General features: G+C 41.1%; 1 protein-coding gene across 1 annotated transcript in view; it reads left to right on the forward strand.

The window, feature by feature from the left end:
* Positions 1–4,294: 4,294 nt before the first annotated feature.
* USP12 (ubiquitin specific peptidase 12) overlaps positions 4,295–12,589 on the forward strand; it is a 33,246-nt gene continuing 24,951 nt past the window's right edge. The window contains exon 1 of the mRNA XM_021542004.3: positions 4,295–4,526. Within this exon, the coding sequence (XP_021397679.1) occupies positions 4,479–4,526 (48 nt within the window). The 5' untranslated portion in view covers positions 4,295–4,478. The remainder of the gene's footprint in view (positions 4,527–12,589) is intronic.

A 12,589-nucleotide genomic window follows, 5' to 3' on the forward strand; every position in this document is an offset into this window, starting at 1 on the left:
TTGTGGAATATAATGACATAATTCAAAAGAGTTGCCATATTATAAATGGACTATTTTTCTACAAATTATAACTTTATTTCCAGTTAAAATTCCACCTTCTTTTAGAAGTCTAAAGACTCAAACAGTGATAACAGTTTAGAAATCTAATGTTATTTCCAGTACAATGACATTCTTATATTTCACAACCCATTGAAACTCTCTCTTAACTGATGTATATTTTATATTTGTAGAAATATAAACTGAATAAATATTTTATTCAGTTTAGTAGCATAACCTTTTTTATTTTCCCTTTTAACTTCTCAGATGATGGTTATCCTTTGTATAGCAGATTAATTGTTTGCCAACTATACATATATGGCAAGATGCCCAGTATCAGCTGAGCTGTGAAAATCAAAGTATGAAAATATCTCCATGTGTGAGCTCAGCAAGAAACAAATATTACCCTCTTCTTAAAAAGAAAAAAAAAAAAAACCAAAACAAACCCACCAAAACCAAAAACCAACAAAAAACCAAGAGAACTCAACACCTTTACTGAGGAAATATTTGATCTTCTAAAATGAAAGTACAGGAAAATCATCATGAGCAAATTTTACCTTGTCAGAGAACTCTTGTCTAATCTATTTTCTTAACAGATTTGGTCTAACACCTCTTCATAAAATATTATGAGATTTACTGATAAAAATGTTAACAAATAAAATAATATTTATCTATTATACATCATAATTTGTTCATTTTATATACTTTCCTATGATAATGGTTTGTTCATATTTTGCTTATGATTACAACTAAGACAACTCATGTTTTGAACCTATGAATAAAGTGCATCACTTGTCTAACTACTTGCTCAGATCCTCCCATATTCAGGTAGTTTACCACCACCCCTGTCGTGGCAGCCAGAGAACATGTACAACTGTTATGAAAATAGTTGTATTTTCTGAAAACGTACCTTCAATGTAATTTACAAAAATAATTTACAAATACAGATGTTTCACTATCTGTCAGTCAGTACAAGATGGTTTGATAACATTATTTTTGAAATATATTTCCTGTTGTTTCTTCAGTTCTCTGGAAGGATCCAATGTCAATTTTAATAATGTGTTAATATTCCAGTCCTGTGTAATTTATGCAGTATCACAGGTTTTTTTTGGAATTATGAGATATGAGTTGGGGAAAATTTCCTTTATGTCTTACTCTCTACTGCCTCAGAGCACAAATCCTGGAACACCCATTGTCCACAAAGTAAGATGCATTTCCATAGCAAGACTGGTTAATCTATGATGAGAATGGTAGATGACCTTCACTGGGATATGTGTCAATAAAAATACAGACGGTGAATTCAGATGGCTTTTTTGCAAGGACAGAACCACCTCCCCTCCATCCTCACTATTACATCTGGATGCAAATTTAAGAGTTTCCGGAACAAGTGGAGGTATACAGAATCATAGAGCCATTTAGGTTGGAAAAAGATCCTTAAAATCAGATCCAAGTATTTACCCAGCATTGCCAAGTCCACACTAGCCCATGTCCCTAACTGCCATATACACAAAGGAACCTGTTCTGGCCTCAGATCTGACTCTGCTAGGAGCAGAAGGCTGGACTGAAGACCTCCAGAGCCCTGTCCAACCTGAAATATCCTATTGTAGTATGCTCTTGCCGTCACTCTGTACACTAGTCCAACGACAGGTGTGGTATGTCTGCATGCAGGTAGTGCATCAATAGTCGGACCAGCTGGTGGCTTGGCTAGCGGAGGGGTAAATGGACTTGTGGGACCAATTCTGTTGTCAAACAACATTAATGAAAACCCGACAAGCCCAAGATTCAGCAGAACCATCTATAGTCACAGATGAATGATACAGGCACAAACACACCTGTACCATGCCTACTCTTCAGTTTCTGAAGCCAACCTACCCACACACCCTAGAGTAATCTGGGTGTTTGCCAAACTGCAAGATTATGAAACAAGGAGAGGCACAGGTTAAGCAGCAGCAATTTACCCTTGTTATATTTTCTCTTTGCTCCTCTATGTCTCTGTACATTTGGAATGTAAGTTCTTCAGAAGATAGAATGGGATTTTCTCTTAGTGTCTCATATATTGACTGAGGAGGCCAAGTGCTGTGGCCTCTGACTTGTGGTAGTACAAATGCTATGCAATAACCACAGTTTCATGCTCTGAGAGATTTTCAGGGTAGGGAAATAATTCTATCTGTTCAACTGATGTACCTCTGTAAGAAAAGAGCCCATTCTTTAGTGAAGCCCTTAGGAGATAGTGTAGGTGCCATTTCTCTTGGCAGCATATTTCAACCATTAACATCTTCCACTGTTAAAAAAAAAGTGTGCTATTTATGATTAAAATTTGTTTCATTCCAGTTTATAGGTACTTTTCATGTTATGCCTCTCACTGTGCAAGATTAAAGATCACTGTAAACACCTTCCAGTCTTTTTGAAAAGTCAAGCAGACTGTGCTCTTTAAGTCTCTCCATATAAAGAATTTTCTCCTGCCTCAAATAATTCCAATTATCCCAAAAGGCTTGATGCTGACAATTACGGCATGATTTTCAATTCTGCTTCTTCATTTTCTCATATTTTATTCTAGTTTAATGGTTGATCATATAGAAAATGTTTCTATATTTCCCCTCATTCTATGTGGCGTGAGTTCAGTTTGCTTGTAACACAGCAACTCAGTTTACACAGAACAAAATCAAGATCTCTGTATGTCACTAATTTAGCATCTTCCTAGCTGCTCTTAGTCTCCAACCACAATTATCCACACCTGCCAGATACAGGCCAACACACCCATGCATTCTCCATGCTTTTTGAAATGTAATCCAATAATAACTGAAATAACTCCAAAATAACTGAATTTTTGCCTTGGAACTAGAGACAGAAAGAGCACTTCACAACAAGAATATTTTACCTTCTTTCTCTATGGGCAGGAAGAAACTTCTAGGCAATCTCTGATTTTCCACTTGAGTGCCTTTTTAAATTTCCTGCGGTATCCTCTGCCTGAACGGTTCCACTTGATGCCACCACATAATTGGTTTGAAACTGAATTATCTCCCAGATAACAGTATCGGCTTCTGCAACAGTGCAATTGCTTTTTGTGCTTTTTTGCTTCAGGGAGACAGCAGACTGCCTTATTCTTTTCATGTCATGTTTTGAAATTTGGTCTACTCTGCATGATAGAGGAGTATCTGTTGTGGTGGGTCTGACTAATACTGTAAGGAATTGTTTTGGAGATGTTTCTGACAGCAAATGTATTTCAGTAGATGAAGTGCTGGATATCTGAAGGTTTGACACGACTAACCTGCTAAATAGCCATTCTTGCTTTTTTTGCTTAAAGATGGCCAATCCACTACTTTTGTTTCTATTCTTTCTCCTTCCCCTGATGCTGTCCTCCCCCATGGTTTCTGTGGCAACAGTTTCAGAATGTATTCATCCAAGAGGTGTTCATTTTCTCAGCTAGTATACTTTTGAAATATACAATTCGAGATGACAGGTATCTTATAAAATGGTTTTATGTGATATAAAACCAATTTCAGGATATTTCAGGTTGCTGTAGAGTTCATTTACAATACTTTCTAAAGTCATATTCTTTATGTTTCAGCTGAAGGAACATTTACTATTCCATTAACTTAGTTGCTAAAGAACATTTACTTCTGAAGAGCATAGAAATTGTAATGATTTCATGTCATAAATATTAAAACACTTTATAGTGAATAGATGTATTTATGATCAAGACCTTGTGTGCATTGACATTGTTCTTAATAATAATGCATCTTGATCTTCTAGATTTTTCCTATATATGAAAAAAGACGGGGTGGCAGATATCTTGGCTAGCTTTGTGCTTCTTTAGTGCAGGTATCAACATCTGGAAGAAGTCATCCAGATTTCTTCTTACAATCCGCAGGCAAACAACATGATTAAGCTCTTTCTCAGGTAGGTCCCTCAATTACGTGGTATGACTACTTTAGACATCAGCTTCATTTTCCCAGATGTCTGAGACCGGGGCACTGTGTTCCTTTCACCCTGACCCGTCCTGTGATTCCGTGGTCAGGTATTGGAATAGGTTGCCTTGACGATTCGATGACAGTACAAACGGGTGTCGCTGAGAGATCCCTTCTCTCCGCGCCTGCCGCGGCGCCGGGCGCGCCCGGCCGAGCTTGGCGCCCTGGCGGGGCGGGGCGGAGGGGCGGGCGGGAGCCGGGCGCTGACCCGGCGGGAGGCGGGGCCGCGCCGGGCGGGATCGCTGGGAGCCGGCGGGCGCGGGCGGCGGGAGCGGGGCTGCGCGGCGGCGGTGGGAGCTGCGCGCCCGGCCGCGGGGCCCCGCGCCGGCGGGGGCGGGGGGCTGCGGGCTGCCCCCGCCGCCTGCCTTCCTTCCTTCCTTTACTGCCTCCCTCCTTCCCTTCGCCTCCTGCTCCCGCCCGGCCCGGCTCCGCTCGGCTCGGCGCTGTGATTGGGCGGAAGATGGCGCTGGGCGGATGGAAATCCTAATGACAGTCTCCAAAATCGCCTCCATCTGTACCATGGTGAGCGAGGGGCCGGGGCCGTGCCGGCTCCCGGGTCGGGGACGCGGGCGGCGGCAGCGGTGCGGGGGGCGGGCAGCGGGGGAGGCCGGGCGGCGTCCCCGGGGCGGGGCGGGAGCGCTGCCGTGGGTGGCCGTCGGGAGCGGAGCGGGGTTAATCGGCTTTGGGAGACTCCGCCTGGATGCGGGCGCCGAGGGGGTTGTGCTGTGCGGGCGGCGAAGCGGGGTCCCGGCTGCGGACGGGGCTGGAGCGCGGGGGGACCGAGCGCAGCCTTCCCCAAAGTGTGCCGAAAGCGGGGGCAGCGCTCCGCGGCATCGCCTCCGGTCCGGGGCTGCCTATTGCAGGCATGTGGTGGTTACGGAAGGGTTTCTGGAAGCGCCCTCCCTCTCCCGACTCACTCCGTAGCGTCCCTGCTCTCCCTCCGAGTGCTGCGCTCCTGAGCTGGGGCTGGAATCGCCCATCCACGGGCGGGTGCTCCCCGGGTTACCCGGACACGTGCGGGCACCATCCCGCCCCGGTGTGCATCCATCCACGTCCCGATAGGAGAACTCTCCCTGTGGTTGCTTTCTCATTACTCTCTCTCTGTGGTGAATTAGAGCCATAAGGAGCAGCACAGATGCGATAAAGCTCTCTTGGGTTGTTTAAAGAGAGGTGGGGAGCTCAATAGATTCGCTGATGGAGGAGTGATGAATTTAAGGAAGGAAATAGCTCTTAGTCAGTAGAAGTTACTACTTGTTATGGAAGAGATGTGCTGATGGTTCATAGCAGAAGTTCTTATATTTCTGCTCTCTTCTGCCTATTCCATGGCCATGAGAAAGTTCTTGTTACCAAACGTGTTTCCACGGGGGAAGGAAGGGAAGAGATGGATAAGGGGAAGAACATGTGCGGCGTTTACCTGCCCCGGCCCGGGCGGTGGCCGGGCCCGGCCGGCTCTGCCCGCCTGAGCCCGCGGGGCCGCCCCGAGAGCGGCACCTCGGGAGAATCCTCTGCCCCCATGGTGCTGCTGCTGCTCCTGCTGCAGCTGGGGCAACTCTGCACGCCGAGAGGAGGTGAAGGGATGAGAGAGGACACTCGTATGCCAGCCCAAAGAGTCCTTTATTTCCCCAGGTGGAGCAAGAAAGGTGCCCTCCGGGTGGGTGCAGTGACAAATGCCAAAGAAATCAAAGATTACAGCAACTTAAATAGGGGGTGGGCGGACAGGGGTGCAAACCTGTCTTGCCCAATGGGGATAAACCAGAGAGGGATAAAACAACCTATGATAATGTAGCAGGGGTAGGTACAAGGTCAGGGGACAAATAGAAAGGCTAAACTGGAGTGATGGATACAGAACTTTCTGGAAGAAACTGGGGGTGATTACAGGATTGACAGCCAAAAGGGTATAAACAAAGTCAGATTGATGGAACCAAATAAAGAGAAAACAGGGAGAGGTGAGAAGATTGGCAGATAACTGGGGAGCAGAGTGGCAGGAACTTTTGGGGTAAACAGCTTGGATCAAACCAACTGTGAGGGGATAAATGTGGGAGCATAAAGGCTAACTAACATTGATAAAACCAACTAACTAAATCAAACCACACTGCAACAAACATGCTCTGTCATCTACTCTGTTAATTTGCTGAATTGCCATTATTATGTCTCATCAAACAGTGGGAAATGCTTACGTTTCATATTATTGGAAACTGATTTATGCTTTTCTTAAGTTGTGCTGCAAAGAGGCTTGAATGTCTCAAACAGGTATTTTAGAGGTGGCCTGTGAGAATTTTGAGTGAATATCTATAAGCCAATAGGATGGGATTGCTCAGGTGGTGGTGTTTAGTCACTGGAATAATGGGGCTTTTTTGACATGGGAGATGACATATTTTAGTTTAGAATTGGAAGAGTCTGACTTCTTGAATTTTTCAGCTGTATATTTATCAGGTGCCGTAGTAACATCTTTATGTGGCCAGATTGGTAGGACATGTTGTACCATGTGCTTCAGGAGTTTCCATTCTCTGAAGGCAAGTTTTAGGTTTTTGAGGAGTCAGTGTGATTCTTCCCTGAGCTGGGGCAATCTTTTATTGCAATTCTATCTGACATCTTTTCACCCAGAGTTGGCCGCTGGCCTTTGTGTCAGCATAAATTCAGTGCTGGCCTCTTGATTTGGGTCAAGTGTGAGGCCTCTCTGCTCTGCTTCTGGACTACATACAAACCATAGGTCTGGGCTGGACAAGCAGATAGTTTAAGATTATTCTCTGTGTACGTTTATTAGAAATGATGTTATGTTACTGAGATTTAGGTCAATCCTGAAACAAATTTTTCAACTAAAAATCTTCTTATTACTAACTAAAGTGTCTGTATTCATAAAGCTGAAATTCTGATGGCAATTAGATATTATCTGTCCAGTCACTGTCATGAGCACTGAGGTGGATGAACTCCAGTCATAAGATTTTTGCTGGGCCTTTCTGATCTATAAGCTTTAATAATACTGTGTTAGTGGACACCTAACATAGGATACCAGCCGTAAAAGCTTTTCAGCAGTTAATATGAGATTGTGCTTAAAAGTATATCTGTAAAGATAGTGTGAAGGAGCACATGGTATTTACTGTGGTGTTGTTCAGAACTGTGTGGTTGAGGCGAGGCAGATATTTTTAATTCTAACAAGAGTCAAATACTTACGTTTAAGCATATGTTTTACAAAATTGAAGAGGATTATAATTGCTGAGTAATACTATTTCTTTTTTCTGGCAATGCTTCTTTGTGTCAACACACTTTGATAAAGTGCCAGACAACTACCTAGGAATTCTTACAAGTTTTAGTTGCCTTTGCCCATGCCTGTTACAAGAACTCTCAGACTGTTCTGTGTCTTCTTGTGAAGCCAAAGTTCTGGTTAGTACAAAACCAGTAACAGGCAATTTTTGTCAAGAGACAGTTTATGCCTACACAAACCTGATGTGTGCATACCCTTCTTATCTGTAACAGAGCAGTCTAGAACTGTATTGAAGAAAGTCTTCCATTGCAGTTCTGTGTTTCCTGACTTTTTTCTTTTTTAAATCTAATTCAAGTTTTGCTTCTGCTGACCCATTTATATTTTGTGTCTTACCCCTGTTGTTTACGCCTCAAATATTATAATAGTATATTATGTTTTACATAATAAATGTATGGGCAGATTGTGTATGTACAGTGAAGCGTGATAACCAGTATATTTAGTTTATCATTGGTACCTTTTGGGGATGATATTCCAAGAGGACCTCCTCTCTGTTGGTTGATACCTGTGTATATGCTGCATTGATCAAACACCTCAGTGTTCATACCAATGTTAACAGAGCTCTTTCTGCAGTAGTATGTCCTAGTGTTATATTGCATTTCAGTTTCCTTAAAATTCTTTGCTCTATATCACCATTCACATGCTTCCTTGTGCTGTAGTAAGTCTTAATTGCAAGGCTGGAGATTGTGGAAAAGCACTGAAAATACCTTTGCCTCTTGAGTGCTTTAGCCACTGTTCTTGTTGAAAAATGGATGAGGTTAAAATTGTGTGGTCTACTTTTTAAAACCATTTTTAAAGTCTTTGCAGTAAAAGTAGAACTTGGTCTTTACCGTTATCCATGAGTAAAATTGCAATTAAAGCCTTACTTGACTGTACTGTATGGGATTTTTAATGCATGGCTGAGGAGAGATAAAGTAACCTAAGCTAATGAAGATGTGCCCCATGTTATACTCACAGATTGCATCTGGTACTTCTGCTTCTGTTTAGAATCCAGGAAACACTTGCTAGCAGTTAAAAGGCACCAAGTCTTTGAGTAGCTGAAGGAAAGAGAAGATAGGAATTACATTTGTAGCTTAAAAACTATGAAAAGCCTCTAAAATGTCAGTCTCAGACATACACAAGGAACTTGTAATGGTAGTAGTACTTGTTTTCAGTGTTTCTTCTAGAAAGTGGTTGATGATGTTGGCACAACCTGAAAAAGTGTGATAATATTTTAAAACTATGCTAATTCAGAAGCTATAGCATCAGACATCAAAATCATCATGTTTTGGGTGTTTGTCTATGTATTCCATTTTCTGTCTGCCATCTATGTCAGCATCTTGCATACAGGGTCTGTCACTGAATGTCTTCAGTGATTGTTTCAGCCCACAGCACTACATCAATACATGGTTGGTGGTTAGATGTTGACTGTGTGATGTAACAGTGTGTTCTGTGTGAGAACGTCTGCTTTTCTTACAATGCAAATTTTTTTTTTCTGTTTTTGAGAGAATTTAAGACATGTGGAGCTACTGTGAATGACTGGCTATTGTCCATTTTCTGCCTGCCTGCTCTCGAGGGGCACTGTCACAAGCATCCTTTTGCCCATTTCAGTCACATTTCTCAAGGGTGAAGATGTTTCAGAGGTACTAGAGTTGAAACAAGCATGTGTGAGAAAAGGCATCTTAGAGGAAACAGACCCTGGAAGTGCCCAGCTGAGGGAAGTTTGAAGTACACCTACCTTAAGTGTCATAGCATAGAAGCTTAATAAACACTCCCACTTGCAGGAAAATTTTCTAGCTAACTGTGAGAGAGGTGTGTATTTATGGGCTTTCTTACTGCTTCAGAAATTGTTTGTTTACAATAGGGTTTCAAACCTGATTGTGAAATCTGCACTTAATGTAAATTGATGTTTGCCAGAGTCTGCAGCCAGCCAGCAATGGCTATGATGTACTCAATCGTGTTCCTTCTAATTGCACTGTGTCCTCTGAAGCACAAATTATAAGACTTAAACATTAATTGATGATCAGGTTAACAGATTCCTCAGGAAAGTGTACAGAAGACCCATGCTGGAAGAAATGAGAATTGAATTACAGCAAGGAAAGAAAAATTATGGGAGAACAGCTTCAAAATTGAGGAGAGGACAGAAAAAAACTATCAGAGAAGGAAAGGACTAAGGTAACACGGAGGAAGCCACAGTATTGTGGGGTTCCTTTATCCAGCTGTCTGACATCTCATGGTTGGCAAGAAGGAACATGTGCTGTGTCTCGGCCGCTGCATTTCACTCTGGCACGATGACCTGGATCTGCCGTGCTCCGTGGACCCAAGCGTTCACACACGTGTTCTGTTGGGGTGGCTCTGTCGCAAGCCCAGGAGTTTTTGGAGAAGTATTTGATAGGTATTTGGGGTAGGAGCTTACACCACAGTGGGGAAGTCCACTCATCTGTTGGAGTTCTTATCAGGAGACACTTCGATGATAAACGTGATGCTAAGATTCAAGCATTTGTCGTCATCATTTTTCTAGCTGCAGCATGCTACAGTGTGGTAATAAAAGATGAATATTTATATTTGGTCTTTAGAATATTGGGTTTGTGGCACTGTTTAGTATACTAATTAATTTAGATGAATTTGTTTTCAATTTTCATCAAAATAGGAATTTGACTCTAACATAAAACAGTTGTCAAATATGAAATACAAAGAAGGAATTCTCAAAGTTATGTAGTTGTAAAGCAGTATGTATACCAGCACAGGGAATTATTTAGTTGACATATTACTTATTTGAATTATTTGATTTATGTAAGTGTTCCTTTTTTTTTTTTTTTACTCTCACATATGTGAGGGTAAAATATGTGTATATTCATCTTGCATGCTCTAAGTACAAGGAGAAATGAAATATGAATTTGGACTCTAGTCTTGGCAGCAGAACTTTTAGCTACGGCAGTGGGAACAACTGATCCTGTTACAGTCAGTAATGTGGTCTTTGTATTTACTTTTTACATTTCTGAAGCTACTAGTTTGCATTAAAATTTATAGGGATGATTCTGTAAAACTGTGACAAAAGGGGCTTTTTCTATTCAAATTTCCTGAGGGGAAGAGGTGTATAAAAGCCCTGTGTAAGGTCTGATTTTTGATTTCATGGGTTAGGAAGAATGCCAAAGTAAAACACTTTCAACAAATGGTTTATTTCAGTAAGGTCTATCTAATCTTTCAGTTGAGGAAAGAAAAAATCTATCTTTTCTGTAGTGTAAAACCGTAAGGTTGTATTACCATAAGTAGACCGGAATAGGAAAACATTTTTACCATCTTTTATAAACTGAAATTCTTTTTATGATTCCATGAAAATGGGAAGGTATAAAAGCAATATATTTGTTTTCTGAAACTGGAATTATGTAAGTAATAAAAGCATATGAAACACACTACAGGAAGCAGTTTATAAAAACAACTATTGAGCAAATGTGTTTTCCCCACTTGCCCTGCATTTTGGGTAGTTAGGTGAGTCTAATTTTTCTGAAATACTAACTTGCCTTGACCTCATTGTTCAAAACGATATACCATCATACACTTATCATATGTAAGGAAGTGCAACATATCTAGTTGCTGTGAAGGAAAACACATTGTGAATATTCAGGGGGGCTTGAAAAGATGGATTTGGTAGACATACCAAATGTGAAGAGAAATTGATTTTGTGCTTTGGTATAATTTTCCTTACCCAGGCAGAGGTGTTTTTACTTCATACTCAAAAATTCTTTTGTCTTACCTGCACATGGTAAGAGTATACAGGACCATGTCTTAGGCTGATAAATAAAATAACACTATTTGGAAGTATTTAAAACGCATTGACTGAAGCTATCCAAATATTTCATGCATTAATCATGCATGTTCTTTTGCAAATAAATAAACAACAAGGATTATTGAATCCCACTCACATTTCACTGCTGCTTCCAGTATCAAAAGAATTGTGTTTCAGTTTTGGTTGCAATTGAAGTAACAAATATAAGCTGATTTAAGATGGCTCTTCCCTCTCTTTGCTCTTAGTTCTGATTCATGTGAATACACAGAAATGTATGAATTCACATATTCTGATAAAATGTAACTGGAAGAGTAGAATTCCGCTTTTCTCTTTAACAGAGAATTCCTGTCACAGTGCAATAATTAGTGCATTGGGCTGTGAAATTCTGTCTTAACTTCACTAGTTGTATAGACAAAGAAGAATCTATCTAATCGAGGGGGAAAAAAGGGAAAACACTGAGTGCTTCTGTACTGAGATTTATTTTTGCACATTATAAATAATTCCATTAATTTTACACTTGTTCAGGAACATTGTTATTCCTGATTACCGAGTTTCCCTTTTACTTATAATGCCTTTATAATGTCACTAAAAAGAGTAATTGTTCTGTGTTTTGTGGTGGTATGGTTAATTTACCTATAGATAAGGTCATGTTTAAAAAATTTCACTTACATATACCTGTGCAGCATGGTTTAGTTTAGTCAGTATTGTTCCTTGCTTCTTGAGTGAGGTGGAGAGTATTGTAGGGAAAGATCTAGCATAGTGCATGTGTGAAGGGAGAAAGGGATCTTCAGGATGCTGGTGACAAATGTAACTTTTCAGACAAGAAATTTGTTTCAAAGGTCAAATTCTGATTTTACTCAGGAAATTTACAGCTTAGTTAAATTAGAGGGTAAAGCTGATAAACAATTCAAACGATGACCCACCAAGCTATCAAGTGATCTTTATTCTAGACAGGGATAGATCAAAGCCCCCCATCCAAGGCTAGTAAGATGTGTAAGCTCCCAAGCACGTTAGGCTGGTTATGAATCAAGGCTTTGTAAGGGAAATTCTGCCTGCTAGGTTGGATGCTAATGACAAGGTAGGACACTTTAAAACTGCAATTGTTTGCCTGCTTGCTGACATGTTTTCAGACAGTATGTTTAATGTAGGGTGGCATCCCAATTTACCATGCTTTGGTTTGCATTTGGGAGCAGTCTTAGAGTGCACAAATTAGATGACTTTTGGAGGAAACTACAGCAGACAACATAGATCAGCTGCAGCTGGTGTTCAGTCACAAAACCAGCGTATAGCTAATCTGGCAAGAATGCTCTGAAACCCAAGGTGTGTATGTCAGGTCCTGAGCACCAGCTGATTTGTTTTACAGACTGGCTCCACTTATCTTATCCCTGTGTCAGCTGTTGGTGTGTCTCAGAAGGACTAGTTCAACGTGAAACACCACAACAGAGTGGCCTCTGAGGCTGTGAGAAAGGCACTAATAAATTTCATTATATTCATCACAATTTCATTTCATTATATTGTTCCAGCAAGTGAAAAACTAAACAAACAAAAAACCGCATCTAC

This window comes from Lonchura striata, chromosome 1 (assembly GCF_050655825.1).
Source record: "Lonchura striata isolate lonStrDom1 chromosome 1, ASM5065582v1, whole genome shotgun sequence".
Classification (NCBI taxonomy): Eukaryota; Metazoa; Chordata; class Aves; order Passeriformes; family Estrildidae; genus Lonchura; species Lonchura striata.